The following is a 19,317-nucleotide window of genomic DNA, read 5'->3' on the forward strand; positions in this document are numbered from 1 at the left end:
TCAGTGGACTATTTGGGTCATTCCATTAGTAAACAAGGCATTTCTCCCAAATTAAGTTTAGTTAAGGCAATCGAAAATGCACCTGAACCTGTCAACAAAGATCAACTTAGATCCTTTCTCGGTTTAGCCGAGTATTATGCCAAATTCATTCCATCTTTCTCTGATAAAACTTCTCACTTACGCAATTTAATGAAGAACCATCAAGAATTTACTTGGGATGATAACTGCAAATGTCAATTTAATTTTATCAAAAAATGTATTATTTCTGCTCCTGCTTTGTCACCATTTGACACCAATTGTAAATCCTTTATTGTCACAGATGCTAGCAACGTTGGCATTGGTGCGGTTCTGATGCAAAAGCAACACAACAGTTTTGTCACCATTGCTTTTGCATCAAGGCCTTTACGGGGTGCTGAAACAAAATATTCCACTCTTGAAAAAGAAACATTAGCTTGCTGGTGGGGTATAGAATACTTTCGTAGGTATGTATATGGCACAGACTTTATTGTACGCTCGGACCATCGTCCCCTAGTAGATCTTTTCACGACCAAAGGTTGTGGAAAAGCCACTTCTAGAATTGCAAGGTGGCAGTATAAACTACAAGATTTTCATTTTTCTGTTGAGTACATTCCCGGTGCAAAGAATGTCCTTGCTGACTTTCTTTCCAGACTTCCCATCGAAGACGACAATCATGTTACACCTGACGATGACCCTGACAAAGTAGTGTCAATTTGTGAAGTGTCCAATGGATGCATTCGTGAAGATGATTGGAATTTGGCTTGTAATAGTGATCGTGATTACTTGGATGTCGTATCCTATGTCAAAAATGGTTGGCCTCCCAAAAATAATCTTTCCCCTAATGTTTTGCCTTATTTTCAAGTGGCTCGAGAACTTTCCGTTCAGGGAGAAACTCTCTTGAGAGGTTTACTGTTAGTGGTTCCGGATAACTTAAGAAACACCGTTTTGAACATGGCTCATGAGGGTCACCCAGGCATGTCCAGTATGAAAAAAAGAATAAGGAGTGAGTTTTGGTGGCCTAGTGTCGACAAATTAATCGAGAGAAAAGTAAGGTTATGTGTCGAATGTTGTGTGAGCGACAAATCACAAAAGCCCGTTAAATATCACCACGATTCTATCTCAAGACCGTCAAAACCATGGGAATGCATTTCTGTAGACATGGCCGGTCCAATGTCCTTTGGTCAGAGTCCAGTGTACGCCATTGTCCTGATAGACCAGTTCTCTAGTTGGCCAGAAGTGAAATTTGTTCCCCATGTATCTTCTAGGGTGGTTATCGATTTCCTCAATTCAATTTTTGAAAAGGAAGGTTTTCCTTCTTCTATTCTTTCCGATAATGGCACACAGTTCACCTCTGCTGAGATGAAATCCTTTTGTCACAATCATGGCATCTCACACAAGCGCTCTTCTGTTTACTATCCTCAAGGCAACGGCATGGTTGAAAGGTGGATTAGGGTACTCAAGGAGGGTCTGCAACTTGCTGTGTGCAACGGTGAGAATTGTTACGAAGCTATTAGAAAACTCTTATGGAGTTATCGAAATACCCCTAAGGGTAATAGTGATCTGTCTCCTTTTGAAATGATGCGAGGGAGGAAAGGTGTATGTAATTTAAGCCAACCTTGGATGCGAGACCTTGTGGATGGTAAACGTGCTAGTTGTCGTGCTCCTGTGGTGTCTTCCAATTCCAGCAATCCCTGCAAAGTTGGTGATTGGGTGCGTGTGAGAAAGTCTGGTTTTCTGAGATCTGGTGTATCACGTTTTTCTGACCCGTTATTAGTTGTTAGAGTAGGTAGGCAAGTTGTAGAGTTATCAGACGGGAATGTGTGGAGCCTCTCTAAAGTTGTCAAAGTTCCATCTCTCCTTAACAGATCCAGTTCTTCCAGCCATTCATGGACCACTCCTTCTTGTTCCAATTCTCATCAACCTCCTGTTTTACCACGTTCTCTTCAGCCCTTTCCCATGCACACTCCTCATTCAAGTTTTTCCCGTCAGAGGAAAACTCCTATATGGCATAAAGATTACGTAGTTGGTGTATAACCCTCATCTTTTAAAATGTTCTCAATGTTATGAATTCTGCACTCATTAAGTTGTTTATATATATTATATGTCCAGGTTAATTCTTTTCTTTTCTAGTAAGGAGGATGTGTTGTATCCTCGTGCTCCATGCTGCGCTCGCCACATCGCATGCTCTGGAATGTGGAATCCTATGCCTAGGTATTCCGGTGATTCCAGTGCAGCGGTTGGCGTGGGCTCCTGTTATCTCGATCTCGCATTTTCAATAAATCATAATTTTCCTCGATAACCAGAGCTGACTACTTCATTCCTTCACGGATACTTCACATGGTCATTTGAAACTAGCTTAATTGAGGATGAAGTGAGCCCTTGCTTCCCATAATAAGACGTAATGAGTGAATCAAAGGGTGGCGTGGTCACAGGAAAGTATCTAATAGAGGTCAATAGGAGTACCCATTCAAGGGCTCCAATTGACCTTGGTGTGATCCGTTCCTGTCGCAGGCACTAGGCCCAGCCACACAAGTTGGGCAGCGTTTCTATCTGCACAGGTGTGGGTAATGCTGGGTAGTAGGAATTTTGTGGATTCTGAAAGTTTCTATCACAGAAATATAACGAAAATAAGTGATTTCAGTCAAAGTTTGAGGTTTGCATGGCATTTTGGGTGAGCAAAACCTCAAGGGATCCACACAAGGCACACCACCCTGGACTTCCCTAGATGTCTAGTTTGTAAAAATGTGCAGGTTTGCTAGGTTTCCCTAGGTGCAGTCTAAGTTAGGGCCCTAAATCAAAAGCTGACCACTTTGCCAAAAACAGGTCAGCTTTCGGTGGAAAAATGTGATGTATCCATGTTGAGATTTGGGCCATTCCCTGCCTCAGGGACTAGGCCTACCCACACAAATGAGGTACCATTTTGTTGGACTTAGGGGAATGTTTGGTGAAAGGACATTTGTGGCTCCCTGCAGATTTCAGAACTTTCAATTACAGAAATGTGAGGAAAATGTGTTTTTAGTCAAACTTTGAGGTTTGCAAGGGATTCTGGGTAAAACAACCTAGTGAGAGCCACATAAAGTCACCCAATCCTGGATTCCCCTAGATGTTTAGTTTATTAAAATATACAAGTTCGCTTGGTTTCACAAGGTGCCTCCCTGAATTAGGGCCAAAATCCACAGCTATCCACTTTGCAAATAACGGATCAGTTTTGACGGAAAAAGGTGATGTATCCACGTTGCATTTTGGGCCTTTATCTATCGCGGGCACTAGGCCTACCCACACAAGTGAGTTACCATTTTATCAGGAAACATGCGGGAGCATAGAATAGTATAATGTTTGTTAATAGCAATTGGAGTTCGCTGTATTTGTGCCTTCCAAATGTACTCCTGTGTGTAAGATAGAAGACATTTTGAAAAATGACCTCTAAATCATATGCCAGTACGGGTACCCACAAATTCAGAGATGCACAAATAACCACTGCTCCTAAACTCTACATTTTATGCCCATTTCAGAAATACATAGGTCTTTTTGATACCCATTTTTCACTGTGCATATTTCTCCAAATGAATTGGTCTATACGCAGTACACAATGAAAAAGAATTGTACGGTGCAACTCAGTTATTGGCTCTGTGTCCCTTGGGTGCTTGGAGACCCTACAAACTCTATATATGCCCGCATCCAGAAGGGTCTAGGAGATGTAATGGTATATTGCTTTAGTAAATCTCCCATTGTGACAAAAAGTTACAGATGAAAACGTAAAAAATTGCCCTTTTTTTCCTACCCATTTTCAGTATTTCTTTATCTTAACAATTGGTTTCTTTAGAAAAACCGTGAGGAATCTACACATATGACCCCTTGCTGAATTTGGAATTTCATCTACCTTTTATAAATTTATAGTTTTTCTGGATCCCCCATGGGTTTCATACAAGTTTCGACCACTAACTGGAAGTCAGTTAGGATCACCGAAAAATCGGAAAAATGGGCTACCTCTTTGAAAAATGCCAAATCAGTGGTACAAAATGATTTTTTTTCATCAGCTCTGCATGCTCCTGAGAACTGGGATGATAGTAATTTTAGGCACAAACTGTTCGTTGATGCCATTTTTAGGAAACAAACAGCCTTTTTTGTCCAGAGCACTTTTTTCCTAGGTTTCCCCAAAAACTCAAAATGTAGCTATAGCTTGCCTATTTTCTCTATTCCCTCCAGGGGAATCCACAAACCCTGGGTACTTTTAGAATTCCCGGGATGTTAGGAAAAAAAGACACAAAATTTGGTGTGGAAACCTTATGTGGAAAAAGATTATAGAGTTCTAAGCAAGAACTACCCCAAATAGCCAAATAAAGGGCTCAGCCCAGTGGGGAGCGGGCTTACTATTTTAAATTTACCTGTCTTCTCTTCTCATCTTTAGTTAGAAGTTCTTTCAGCTGAAAAATATTACCTTCTTGTATTGTGTTTCCTACTTGCTGAAATTTAAATGCCCACATAATATCACTTTCTCCTTATCTTCCTCCCACACTGGTTACCATCCCTGGGTTTCGAGTCTTTAACACTTTCTGTGCACCACAACATTTTCTTTTACTCCCAACAACCTTATATTTATTTTTGTCTGGAGTTTTCTATAGTGCAAACTTGACCCGAAGGTATCACAGCACTTTACATGAGCACCAGACGCGTTACACAAGGGCACTTTTATTTTTGTTAGGCACGAGGCGATGAAGTGGTTTGCCCAGAATCACACTATGTTGAGCATCATTGCCAAGACTCAAACGCGGTTCCCTAGATTTGAGATCGACACCCTGGCCTTTAGGCCACATCCTGTAGCTATTTTTGGATTTTCAGATATGTTAAGCAATAGATCTTTTTATTTCTGGGCCTGTAACACTGGATGTAATAGGTAATGCTGTGGAGAAAATTGTACTTGATTCCTCATTGTTGGTGTCTAATGTCTAATGATGTATTTTGGTTTCAACTGGTGTTTTTAATGTAACCAGTAGAATTTCAGTTTTAATTTTGTATTTTTACTTTACATATCTAGTGCAATGTACCACAATCCCTATGCCACAAAGAGACCAAATGGAAACCATTTGCAAGTGTTCAACTGGAATTTCCACCAGTAAAGACCTCACTGCCATCATATAAATGTCTTCAATGTGTCTGTGCCTTGAATACAGAGCTTACCCTTAGTTGCGGTTGGAGATGCTCACTTCCCAACCCCTCTACCAATGCTTTTTAGCTCTACTTTAAATTCCCCCATTCCCTCGACAAATCGGAACAGCTTACCTTCCATCTCCTCATCACTGGCACACTTGAATGCATTGAGGACATCGCTGCCTAAAAGTAGATGCATGAATGGGGTAACTGAATATGTGGACAAATAATGTATATAAAGAAATACAGAAAGACAGTGAGGTAAAGAAAATACATACATGTACCACAGTAAAGCATTGAAAGCGTACAGTTTGAAAAATGCACAATTGATAGAGTTACTGTACCTTTTCTGCAGAGCTCTGACTTTTTCTCCACCTTCTCCCTCCATGGAATGTTGATAGAAGGGAAAAAGGATTTTTTTTCTTTTGTTTCCTCATCTTCGTTTTTATTCGTTTGCAGTGGTGGAAGCACAATGCCTGCATTGCTGATTTCTGTTTGCCCCTTTGCATCGGATTCTGTCTTCGTTACACCGTGGCCCAAAGTCTCACTGATGTGCAATAGCTTTGATCTTGCAAGAGGAGAAGAAGGTGGGGTGGGGCTAGCAGGCTTTGGAGAAAGAGATGGTTTTTGTGGGGTTAATGATTTGGGCACCTGTTTTCCATTCCCAAAGGAAGCATTATAGCCATTGATTGGTGGTAGCATTGGTACCCCTGCATCACCTGAAACGTCATCATTTGAAACACAAGTAGAAGCATCCCTGTATTCCTTCTGGGGCGAAGTAAATTGTTTCCGTGGTGAGATCCGTGTCTCTTTTTCACTGTCTGTTTTCAGCAGTGGTATTGGTACACCATCAAAGCTATCTCCAGCACTGTACCGCTTCTTTCGTTTTTGTTCCCCCTGCTGATCATAGTGAAACCGTAGGGAGTAGTTTGTTCTTCTTAATTTTATTCCAAATGGAGATGTCTTCACCTCTCCATTTTGTCCTACTTTTTCAGGATTTTTAACACTGCTGTTCAACTGGCCTTCGGGCGAAGCTTGAGCTTCAGGCTGAAATGGATCTTTACGAGGAGATTGAGGTGGGCTTGGGACAAGAAAGGATGGAAGATCTTTGGCAAATTTACAGCCCTCTGCCTTATCTGCTTTTTTAGCAGTATTTTCTATTAGACTTGGGTCTTTCTCGTGTACATTTTCCTCAGCTGCTGGTGGCGTGCTATCAAGTTCTTCCTTATTTAAACTTTCTGACTGCTTTGCCTTGTTTTCCACTTTTGCGTCGTCTCCTTGTTTAACCGGACTGGTATGCTCCACATTATTATTCGTTTTTGCAGTTTCTGAAAATTTTTGCCATGCAGGTGTTATAGAGAATTTTGCACTGGCTGACAAGGTTTTCCTTAAGTTGCCATGAAGATCACCCCTTCCTTTACCTGTCAAGTCATCACTGCATCTACTGTGATTTTTCAGGTCTTTTTCAGATACGTTGCCATTTTCTGCACCTTTTAAGATCCTAGATCGAATAGAAGCCCACTCCGCTAACATGGCCTGGCTGTCCATCGACTCGGAAGTAAACTTTGTTTTGCTGGCCTTGGCATCTTGTTCTCTGCCTTTGGGTGCAGGTTCCTGTGAAGTATGATCCACTGTTTTTCGCTCATCAGTCAGACCGAGTAGAGATTTGCAAGCTGTGTCTTTTATCTGGTTCAGATTCACTGCAGTGCCACAAAGCTGTGCACCAGTGACCAATATAGCAGTGTGGGGAACATTCATCGCAGAAGGCAGAGCATGCGAGCCCTTGCTCTGTGATTGCTTTCGGGTTTCTTTCATGTCAGAAGAATGCACTGGCTCTTTGGAAGGAGTTACCGGGCTCAAATTAACTTTCTGAAATATTATTTGCTTTTCTCCAGACGACACTTGAAAAGTGTACGGCCTTGGCATGGTTTGCCTTTGATCCACCTCTTGCCATTTCAGTTCCTCTCCCATTCTTTCCTGTTCTCTCACATTTACTTTTCTTGGGCTCACTGTTGCTTGTTCTGAAACTTCTTTCACATCATGGTGTGGCTGCTTTAATTTGTGTTCCTTATCATTATGAAGGAGATTAGGTTCTTTTGATGAAGATAGCCTGTTGCTGTTGGCAATAAGCACCTCTTCTTGATGCTGCTGACCAACATCTTCAGCTTGTTGTTTTATCACAAACTTTGGATCCGACTTCTTTTGTGCAATCTCTTCAGTGTGTTGTCTTCTTTGCTCCTTAAGTTTTCTCTTCTCAAGGTCCTGACCTGCTACAGTCTCAATACGCTTGAGTTCCTGTAAGTCATGCTGTTGTTGCTCTTCGGCTTCTTTTTTCTTTTCTTCCTCCTGTCTTTTTCTCTTCTCTTCCTGACGTTCTAACTCAAGGCGCTTCTGTTCTTCTAACTCATGCTTTCGCTGCTTCTCTAGCCTCCTATGTTCTTCTAATTTTCTTTGTTCCTCTTGGTGCTTTTTCTCCCTCTCCAACTCAAGCCACTTCCTTTCTTCTAGCTCATGCTTTTGTTGTTCTTCTAGTCTTCTGCGTTCCTCCAGCTGTTGTTGTCTCATTCTCTCCTGCTCTACACGGTGCTGCTCTGCCAACTCACGACGCTTCTGTTCTTCTAACTCACGCTGTTGTTGGTCTTCCCGTTGTTTCTGTTCATCCAGTTGGCGTTGTTTCTCTTCTGCTTGTCTTTTTCTCTCCTCTTCCATACGCTGTTGTTCTTCCAGCTCACGACGCTTCTGCTCTTCTAGCTCACGTTTCCTTTGCTCTTCTAATTTTCTTCTTTCCTCTAGGTCTTTTAGCTTTTGTTCTTCTCGTCTCTTTCTTTCCTCCTCCAGACGCTGTTGTTCTGCCATCTCACGGCACGTCTGCTCTTCTAGCTCATGTTTCCGTTGCTCTTCTAATTTTCTAATTTCCTCTAGTTCTTTTAGCTTTTGTTCCTTTTGTCTCTTTCTTTCGTCCTCCAGAAGCTGCTGTTCTGCCAACTCACGTCGTTCCTGCTCTTCCAGCTCACGCTGTTTCTGCTCTTCCAATCTCCTGCGCTCCTCTAATTCTTTTTGCTTTTCTTCCTCTCGTCTCTTTCTCTCCTGATCCAGACGCTGCTGTTCAGCCATCTCACGGTGCTTTCGTTCTTCTAATTCACGTCGTTTTCGCTCCTCCTGTTGCCTGTGCGCCTCTAGTTCTTTTTGCTTTTGTTCCTCTTGTCTCTTTTTTTCCGCTTCCAGCTGCTGCTCTTCTGCTAACTCACGGCATCTCTGTTCTTCTAGCTCATGCTGTTTCTGTTCTTCCAGCCTCCTACGATCCTCTAGTTCTTGCTGCTCTACTTGTGATTTCCTTTCCGCCTCTATGCGCCTCTGTGTTTCCCGCTCTTGTCGTCTTTGCTCTTCTTTCTCACGCTGTTGCTGCTCTTCATGTTTTCTGTGTGCCTCAAGTTCTTGAACTTGTAATTCCTCTTGTCTTCTTTTCTCATCTTCACTCAGCAACTGTTCTTCCAATATGAGACGTTTTTCCTCTTCAATGAGTTGAAACCTTGCCTCTTCGAATCGCTTCTCTTCTTCTGCTAATCTGAGCTTTTCTTCCTCTGCACATCTGTGATGGTGTCCTTGCATCCTTTTGCCTTCTTCTAACACGGACTGTGCATGAATCTGGACATGAATGGTGTGTTTTTCTGGTGTAATATTTACATTTTTGCTCTGGTATTTTTCTGTATACTGCTGTGCTTCTGTGCTTTCTTTTTGAACGACTGACTCAATTTCTTGATGCTATAAAGAGGAAATAATCAGAATTGGTGTGGGTCCTTAATAACAATTTTAAAGTTGCCATTACATTGTAACTATGACATTGTGCTATAGAAGAAGATACAATTATACAATTGGCAGGCGAAATTCTGCTCGCACACTAATCTGGACTAGTCATGTTCTTATTAAAGCAGTGAGCAGTGAACATTTCCCGAGACAGCGGAAATCAATGTCAGGCCGTCTAAGGACATCTACCTGCGTGAAACTGTTCTGAAGAGAACCCAACGTCATAAGCTCCTGCTTGAGATATTGCTTTCTCATGCAAAGACTCGAAGGCTCACCATTAATGGTACACACATATCTAGAATAGAGAAAAGCTGTTTTGTTTGGAATTCTTTGATGTTATGGGATGCCAAACTTAGTGCTGTGAATTTTTCTTTCTGATAATGTCACAGAGTTGGGAGTTTAGTGGTTCTATCTGTTTTACTTCACTAATTCGATTGGTGTAGCATTTGGCTTCAACATCCACACCGTAGGGCACTTCACTGCCCCAGTTCTGTACAGATGGGCAATTATCAGAAGACCTTTACGGTGTGGTGCAATGTCAAATACCCGTAGAAGGAGACATTGCAAATCCCTCTGACTCTTTCCTCCCTCACACACCCACAATGGAGCTTGATTTCAACTATTCCTTGCACTTTATTTGTTGAACAGATAAGTCTAGAGGCATGAACCGAGCAAGATGATCGTCACTAATGGAGCCAAACATTACAATATGTTCTTTGCTGATAACAAAGTGGTACAAAAGGGGGTGGTGATGGACGGAGCATCTGAACCAATCAAACACTCACACCCAGTCAACAGATCTGGGTTTAATCCATTACCGTTCTTTAGCCCACTCTGCCACCCCAGTTCAGACATGGCCATATGCAAATCAGTCTGACCCTGTGCCTCATGGGAACAGTCCAGCCTGAACTGCAAAGCCATGCCTTCCCTGGACTGGAAACAAGCTTCCTAGGACCGGTTTCTGGGCCATCTCTCCTGCACAGGACACTTTAGCTAGAAGCCAAACAGAGCACAAGCTGATTTTCTTGCTTACTGTGTTCAATGTAAGGCTCAGTCATTAATGCTTAGAACATTTACTGACCATTGTAATCAACGTGACTTGGTTCCTTAGGCCTCATTAGTTAGTAAGTGTGATTCTGTGATGTATTAACTGTGATAAATATTTCTTAGGATCATAATATAGATGCAAGACGTGTATTGATGTACTTAAGAGAATTTCCCCTATCAAGTGTTAACAGTCGATGTAATGTTCAACCTGTGTAGTATAGTGTAGTATAGTAAATTCAAATTCTTATGTCAATATCATAGAGAATGCTTTCTGTCTCACGTTTGCATTGCAGGTGGACAACGCGTATTATTGAAGAGTAGGGGTATTGTTCTATAGGACAAGGTTGCGGAATGAAGGTGTTACAGTTAGCATGGTTGCAGGAGATAAGGTGGAGGGAGGTGGTTTCACATGGGAGAAGGAGAGAAGACCAAGGATGAGCTGCTACAGAGGGGCCTGCGTGGAGAAGGTTGTGAAGGGAGTCGACGTCATGGAAAAGAATGTGGCTGAGCTCATTACGGAGTTCATGTGAGAAAAGCATCATGGGATAGTTGACTACAATTTTGAATATATGATACATCATAGAGAGGGACAGAAACCCCATTCCTGCTTGCTGACCTGACAGAGCACTTTCATGGTACTGTGCCTACTTTCTTGTGCGTGTGACTTCATGCCCCAGACCCATCCTATGACAAAGTGACTTCCTAGGAAGGCTTTGCCAACTGACACCTTTTCTCTTTAACGCCCTTAGCTTAAATCCTAACTAAGGGATGCCACTTTAGAGTTAGAGTAGGGATAGTTAGAATTAAATGCTGTGTATGGAAGAAGTGCAGTTGAAAGGAGAAATAAACCTTTGTTTTCTCATCTCATGCATAATCTTTATAGAACTTGTTGTTCTTTTCATGCTTCACCGGGTGAACCTTTTTAGGAGGTTTGGTTTCCTTCTATTTATTTCCCTTCTGCTTCTATACACTGATGCTCAGATTTGTGTATGTCCAACTATTTTTTAATTTGTAATAAACTAACTAATCTTCAATTGGTTGTCGATATGGGTTCTGGTGTAGCCATTTGTGTTACACCGTTTCAAGCAATTCCTGACCTTTTCTTCCCTCTACGCATTCATGCTGCTAAAAAGAACCATCAGAGACACGACCTTGGATTGAACAGAGCAGGTGGGCCCAGGCTCCTTCAATGTTCAGAAAGCAAGCAGGATTTCCGCTGTTGTCTGTTTTGGAGTTCCTACCCGTGAACATTGTATTCATGGCACAGATGAATGTTCCATGAGACTGTCGGCTTCATGACGAGTCCAAACCCCTCAACGTGTGAAGGAGGTGGGATGTTTCAATTTCACCTGTCTGATTTGTTTTCATGTATCAATTGAATACTTATTTGCAGCTCTGCTGCACTTCCTTCGAGTAGGAAACCTAGTAGAATCTCCTCACCATTGTGACTCTTGAAAGTCTAGGGAACTATACAAGTTATTGTATTTTGTTAAGGCAATACTAGCTTGTTATTACCTAGTGAACAGGCATGTGAAATGGGCGTACAGTACATACAGAGCGCCCACCCAACCCAATCTCCCAGCACCCGGGCCACAAGCGCTCCTTCTGAAACTTCCATAAATAAATTAATGACCTTTAAATTGTCATCTTCTATTCACTGTCTTGATCCAATTCACTTGGAGTACAAGAAACATCAAGTTTGCCATATGTCAACTAATATTACAAGTATGGGTTATTTGTTATTTTATAGAAATCCGTTTTGCACATTTGGTCAAGTCCCTCAATCACAAGACCATGTTAGATTACCTTTTGTGATTCTGGGCAATGGTTGTCTTCTCTTAGCCAGTATGACAGCAGCTGAGTGCACTTTCTCACCTTTTATTTTTTGTTAACTGACATAGGAAATAGCAAACAGCGCTCACCCATATTTCTTACTGATCGCCTCAATAATGAAACTGGTCTGCATTCACATAACTGGGATATGTGTGTTCACAGCATTTATGCAACACACACACAGCTCCTGGTTTGATACAATCAAATGCTTTACTTTTGAGTAGAGAGAGTTAATCTCGATGCAGGTATTACAATAGTATACAGGTATCTTTAAAATCAGCCAAAACATTTATAGTTAACTGGTATGACATGTTTACCAAGTGATCCTGTAGTGATTCTGAAAAAAAATGGCCTACATCGCTAATATTCTGATTGAGAACATATCTTTACTGGCCTTCAATGCTTCTTGTTTCCCTAATTCATCTTTGTCTTTGAACTTTACCCATCTCCCTCACAAACACGAACAAACTGAGCAGAGATTTCCTTACATGTGTCTTGAACAAGCATGACAATTCCAAGTCTCAGCAAGAATTAAAAATGTAAAACAAGAGATCTTAAGTATATAAACATATTATCATTATTCATGTATCCAGGGTCAAGAGTAATACAGCTGTGTTGTATGATCGGAGCCTGGGTGAGTGAAAAAATGGAGTCCTATCCAATACTTGCCTGTGTATGTGTTATCATCACTCACTCTGGTTAGTGCCTCCATCCTGTACTTGGTGGCTGTTCCAGAGCTCTGATCTAATGACAGTTTGCCTCACTCCTACATGCATCAAAATTTAGGGTGGGGCCCTTGCCAAGGGTTATCTGTATCCTTTCAGAATGGGGAGTTGTCTGTCGACATCCATGTTGTGTAGCATAAAATAGGCCTGTAGCATATTCTTTGCCTTCAGGTGCTCAATTTAGATCTTGCACACGCCCTAATGCTGACACATGAACCGCTCTTTGAGCACCCAATTGCCACTTAACGGCGGTTGAGACATGTGACATGCAGCATTTTCATGAATATGAACATGCCACGGTTACCCGGGATTATAGACCTTCATCAGTCACTTGAAGTCCTTTGTGAGCTTGGGAGCACACAATCTGGTTTAATGGCGCCCTACCTCACCCTGTTACAGTGGTCTGTTTAGGCCCTTTATCGATCGACAGAGCCACATGGCCCGTTTTGGCGGGTTTTACACCACACCCAAATTATCGTGGTGTTACACATGCAGAACTGCTTCCATTGCATGAAACATTAGTTCATATAAACAGAAGTGCGATACAGTATGCTTCTCGCATGGTACAGACGGCTCGGGCTGCGGCTCCTCCTCAGCAACCAGGACAAGGAGGAATGGTAATTAGCCCGATCATGATTAATGCAGTGATGGGGAAGCGTCCTCAAAATAGAGATGAATTGCCGTTCTGGTTAGCTGAGCGATTTGAGCAACTTGAAGCTGTATTTCCCAATACTTCTCCTTTGGATAAACACAGAATCCTTACAATGAGTTTACCAAAAGGTCTCATTCCCAATTTGACTGGTTGCACCACCTGGGGGAAGATGTTTGTGGCGCTGTATTCTCTATGTTCTGGCACCCCCACTATGACAGTGCTTCTGACAGCTTTTAAGAAAGTTCAAGAGGAGCACGAGGCGGAGGCCACCCTGGAGTTGGGGATGAGACTGGTTGGGGTATTCACTATAGTCTCTAACATGATCCTTGCCAATATAAAAGGAGATGCAGTTAGTTTGCAAGTGAGTCAGCACCTTGAGGCAGTAGACTAAGATTATTGCTAAGGTTTATAAAGCGTTAGGGTGTAATAATTTGGGGAATAAACCTTTTACTCAGCCACAAAATAAACCCGCCCCTGAAAAGGAGGGGTGTCCATTCTTTCCTAAAAAGAATTGGAACAAGAATAAACAACAGCAAAGATGACAACAACAGAAGCCAGTGTCACGTGCTGGTTCGCCGACACCTGATGCTTCGGAGCGTAGGTATGATTTGCATGACCGCTCTAAGCTTAAGACGCCAGAGAGTTTTCAGGTTCCTGATCCTCGTTCCTTGCAGGACTCGTTGGCTCAACAGTCCAGTTGAGGGGAACAACAGGATCGAAGAAAAGGCGAGACCACGCAACAACGACGTGATTTGTCGCGCCAGATTGAGGTAAAAGCCAAACTGGAGGGACAACTGTCATATAGTGCCCTGTTTCAGAAGAGAAAAGTTGCCGCTTTAGCAGTGAAGTATGCCTCAGACTGTGAGAACCCTGCCCCTGGATTCGAGATAGGCTGTGACCCTCCTCGACAGCGCCGCGGAAGTCACCATAGTACGAGAGTTTCTCCGACCTTGAATGGAGGCAAGAGCAACCGACACATTTATTAACATGGAGACAGCTGATACACGAGTTGAACCCCCTGATAGACTTAATGAGCTAGTCCTCCAAATTGAAGGTGATATACAATGTACAATTAAGGGTATCTTTTGGGATAACCTTACCTCGCCTTATGACATTTTGTTTGCGGAGGCGGACTGGCCTCCCCCATTTGTTTTAGCGTCCTCACAAGGTGAGGACGTGATACTTCCCAGTTTTTCAAGTTACGTCCCTGAAGAGGTGAAACAAGCGGATGCATCGGAATGGGCTTTAGCCCTTGCGCCGGCAGTGTATTGCAATCAAGTGGGCTGGAACATGAGATTCCTTTGCATTCAATGCCACAGCCTCAGGCGCAGTATCCTAGTAAACACGAGGTGAAAGCGTCCGTTAGTGACATTTTGACCCAGTTGGAATATCAGGGTGTAATTGAACCCTGTGCTTCATCTACGAATAATCCTTTGTTTCCGATATGAAAACCGGATGGTTAATATTGCATAGTTTTGGATTATAGAAATTTGAACAGTCATGTTCGCACGTCTGCCGTACAAAACACCCACAGCTCTGCGTTAATAAACAATATTGTCCATAAAAAGTATAAAACAACTTTGGACATTTCCAATGGATTTTACTGTCACAATCTGGCTCCTGAGAGTCATGACTGGACCGCATTTACTGCGGTCGGCAATCAAAAAAGATTTACAAATTACCTATGGGCTATAAGAATAGCCCTAGTGCTTTTGCTGCACGTGTTGTGTCCCTTTTACACAAAATAGATCCTGATGCTTTCTCTTACGTCGATAAAATGTATTTGACTGATGACAAATTGATACCACATCTGGTGCGTGTTGACCACATCATCTTGTCCTTTGCAGACTTAGGGTACAACTTTAATTTGGTAAATCGCACACCGCCTATTTGGCAGTTCTCTTTTTGGGTTACGCACTCAACCATAAAGGAAGGGGGTTAGTCCCCCTCTTTCTGGAAAAATTTGCTCAATTACAGCCCCCTTCCACTCTTCAGCTACAAGCTTTTGGTTTTTTTAAATTTTGGGAGGACGTACATTCCTGATAATGCCCAGCGTATCAAACCGCTTTATACGTTGATACAACCCTCCTTTTCGTCTTCCAGCTGGCTTCCGGAACATACATAAATTCCTCTGGCTTTGCAGTCTGATCTGCTTGCAACAAACTTCTTGTTAACTCATGACAACACGACTAAGTTAGTCATACGGATTTTACCGTGTACAGTGGGTTTCACTCACCTCGCGTTCAAAGAGGGGGATGCGGACCCCATTGCCTACAAATGGCAAATTTACACCTCAGCCAGGATGCGTTTTCCACCTGTTGAGAATTTTCTTGCGGCTGTACAGATGGCGATCCTGAAGGAACGCTCTTTAGCTCATGGAAAACAGATTCTTATGGTATCGCCTGTGCCTAATTTAGAAGCAGTCACAAAGGCGAGCGTACCAAATTCAAAGCCTTACACCCGCTTTGGATTCAATGGGCAAGTTCTCTGACATCGGCAGATGTCACTTTCATCTTTGACCCGTCTTTGCAGATGCAGGAGTATTTGCAGTAGGAACAGGTTCCTCCTGAGCCGCAGTTTTTGCTTCCTCTTGACCAATACAAATGTATAGTTTACACCGACGTATCTGCGCAGCCGGACGTTGGTTCTGAACACGCTTACTAGGCAGCCTGTGCTATTGTGGTGGGCTCTATGGTTGACGGTGTGTTAAGTATTCCTTAGTCCACACACAGTCTCTTGGAGACTGCACAGCTCAGTTGGCTGAGCTGCGTGCTTTAGTATTGGCCCTCGAATTCCCTGATCCAGATGTACCTACACTTAAGGTGTGTACAGTCCTTTAATGACAATCTATTCTTTTGGTCTCAAAACGATTAACAAGACTCTAAAGGTAGCGCAATCAAGCATAAAACTATTTGAGTTCGGGTGGCAGCTCTTGAGGAGATTCTGCCGCTCACACATGTTATACATACTCTGGGCCGTCAGCATGTGGGAGCAAATGCTGTCTGTAATTCTTTGGCTGACAAAGCAGCCAAATATGCAGTTGCCACGTGTTCAGTAGCTGCAGTTACAAGGTCCATGACTAAAATTGATAATGAAATCCTGGCAGCTGTTGCTGCTACAAGGGACTGGACGGCGTACCGACAAGGTTTCCCGTCTACATTTTCTTATCATTTATCACTGGAACAGGTTCCCATTGCTACTATTCCGTCCATTGCGGTTTAGCTGATTCGCAACGAGGACCACAGGCTTCCTTTGATTATTGCTGTGCATGAAAGCATGGCTTCTGCTTATGCTGGAGTTTCAGCGACAGTGTCTCTTTTGCAACAGAGTTATTGGTGGCGTGGTCTGTATCGCCTAACTTTATGTTCTTTCTTGTGACATTTTTCAACAGATTAAACCTTTCACGGTTACACGTCCACCACACACGCAGCTATACATTTCAGATCAACCATTTGAATGTATTTATCTTGATCACTGTGGTCCTTTGACTTCTGACACTGCCTATAAACATACACAAAAACAGAATGGTAGTAATGTTGCTGCTATGAACATCCAAAAAAGAAGGTTACTAAAGCACAGCCTAACTACAATTATACACGGTCTTGACAATCACAAGAATGTAAACTAGAGTTGTTCTATGTTCTATATAAATATGCACAATGTTAATAATGACATAAAATGATCCTGAATTCCAGCAGGACAAGATGACCAGATTATGATGCTTAAGTGTATAATTTTCTTTTATTTCCTGTTCTTTTGCAAGGTTATATCCAGACGTGAAATGCAGCCAACACGTGTTTTGTCTGTACACAGTTAGTACTTAGACTTTCTCAAGGCTGTAGACACAGACAATATATATAATCAGTACAACAAATCACAAATTGACCAATAATTATAATAAGAAAGCATCTATAGCAAATGTTATTCTAAAATCCCAAGTTGCATACAATCGCCTATAAACATATTTTAATTGAAGTGGATTTGTGTACTCGATTCTTTTGGGTTTGGCCTCAACACAGCGCTGACGCTCTAAATGTCATTAGGGATTTGCGTATCTTTATCGGAACATTTGCGGGTGGTACCTTCCATTTTGACCAAGGTCCTGCATTCGCCTTCAAGGCTTACAAGGATGTAATGAGGTCGCTGGGGTGCTATTGCAGTTTTTGTCGCCATACATGCCTGAGGGCAATTCTATAGTGGAACGAATGAACCGTGACTTAAAGCAATCTTTAACAGCTAGAGTCTTAGGTACTGGCAGGGGTTGGCTGACTCATTTGTATGTGGTTCAACGTGCACTAAATAATCTCCCAAGAAGATCTCTGGTTGGGTGGACCCCATACGAAATGTTCTTTGGTATCAAAATGTTTGTGCCAGGCCTTGATGGTCTACATGTTGTGGCGGCTGCTGCAACATTTGATGTAGATAACCATTGTGCTATGTAACAGGATCTACAAAAGACATGAGACACTCTTGCTAGAGCTGAGTTGCACTCGTCCGAAGACAATGCGGTGCTGATCCCAGTCACTGGGTGACTTCCTCAAGTTGGAGATCTGGTCCGGGAGAAGAGAACAAAAAATAATTTGGTCACTCCTACCATGCACCAGCCCTAGTTCTTGGAGTGACAGGCACACAAACTGTGATTTTGCCTCTACTGCCTGGACGCAAGGAGAATTGCTGCATTTACATGAACAAGTCAAGTTGCACCATTTGGCCAATACTGAATAGAATGCCCAAACCTGTCCTGCGGAGAGATGTTTCATTTCCTGTGAGGCCTTCAACGCTGACTACCCTACACTAGGATCGTGAAGTGAAAACCTCAATTGATGTGCTGCCTGTTCTATCATCATCTTCGACGGCTACACCTCGAACTTATGAATCACCGTCAATTGAGCTTACAGTGGACATTCCTACAAGGGCGCTCCAATCATCTTTTAATGCTGACCGTGCACCTTTGTATGGACTTGGAACTGTGGGTTATTACATGGACAGAGACAATTTTTCTTTGTCTTCTTTATCTAATTCGACTACGGAGGAACCCCCTAGTCCGTTTTCTATTTTCTTTTGCTGGTTTCGCAGAACTTATCTGGTTCCTCCTTGAACCTACATTTGGATGAGTCTAACAATGGTGTTTCTCTTTATGTGGATTGGGTTTGTAACTGTATTTTTACTTTTCATTAATGGTCATTATTTACCTGAACGTTCTAATGTGCATTTTGTTGATGGTGTTTTGGCCCCACATACCTCATCCCAAATGATGAAAAGGGATCAATCCTATGTTAACATTTCAGCTGTGCCTGTAGTGGATGGCATTGTTTGGGATATGGTCCAATACGAAATATACGGCCCGACAAAGACAATTCGAATGCCATACTTCTTCTTTTCATGTTTCTTTAGATCATGTTATCGGAGCAAGACTGCATTCCGACGACAGCGATGTTAATGCCGTTCATTCGTTATTTTCTGATTTCAAATATTACACTGCTTTTGAAACTGAGGATTTGTATTTAAAATATGCCAATTATGCTGATTTGTTCTGTTTTCAGCATTATGGTAATCATTTTTTGCATAAATCTAACACAGTACGTAGTCAGGTTAATTATACACAATGTGAACATTGTCGAGCCCCATTTCATGGTGCCTCACAGACACAGAAAAATAAGTTTGTCTATTTTTCGGGTTATAATCTATCGGACCCAAGCTCCTATTATTATAAATTAAGTGCACAAACACACACGAAATTCATGCTGACCCATACTAAATTGGTATATTCTTCAACTTTCATAACAGATTCATCCTTGAAAGGTTGATTATTGGAAAGACAATTGATTTGAAATCAATTTGGGGTACCAAAAATTGGCAGGTGCAGGGAATTGAATCATTGCATTGTGGATGTTTGATACAGTCACAAATGTTATTTTTGAATCAGACAGTGCAACAAACTACATGTTTTGGTTTAGCTACTGCTAAGAATTTAAATTTTGCCTTGTTTCCTTCCTTAGCAGCTTATGAAGACTTGAAACAATATACAAATTGTTCTCTGGAGGACTTGCAAAATATGGTCCATAATAGTACCCTCAATTCAACCATTAT

At 42.1% G+C, this 19,317-nt stretch overlaps 1 protein-coding gene across 2 annotated transcripts in view; it reads right to left on the reverse strand.

Moving 5' to 3' along the window:
- CRACD (capping protein inhibiting regulator of actin dynamics) overlaps positions 1-19,317 on the reverse strand; it is a 327,835-nt gene that overhangs the window by 20,026 nt on the left and 288,492 nt on the right. For both annotated transcript variants that reach the window (XM_078678163.1, XM_078678162.1), the window contains exons 7-8: positions 5,511-8,928; positions 5,299-5,349 (exon numbers count right to left, since the gene is read on the reverse strand). In XM_078678163.1, the coding sequence (XP_078534289.1) occupies positions 5,299-5,349; positions 5,511-8,928 (3,469 nt within the window). The remainder of the gene's footprint in view (positions 1-5,298; positions 5,350-5,510; positions 8,929-19,317) is intronic.

This window comes from Lissotriton helveticus, chromosome 2_2, assembly GCF_964261635.1.
Source record: "Lissotriton helveticus chromosome 2_2, aLisHel1.1, whole genome shotgun sequence".
Classification (NCBI taxonomy): Eukaryota; Metazoa; Chordata; class Amphibia; order Caudata; family Salamandridae; genus Lissotriton; species Lissotriton helveticus.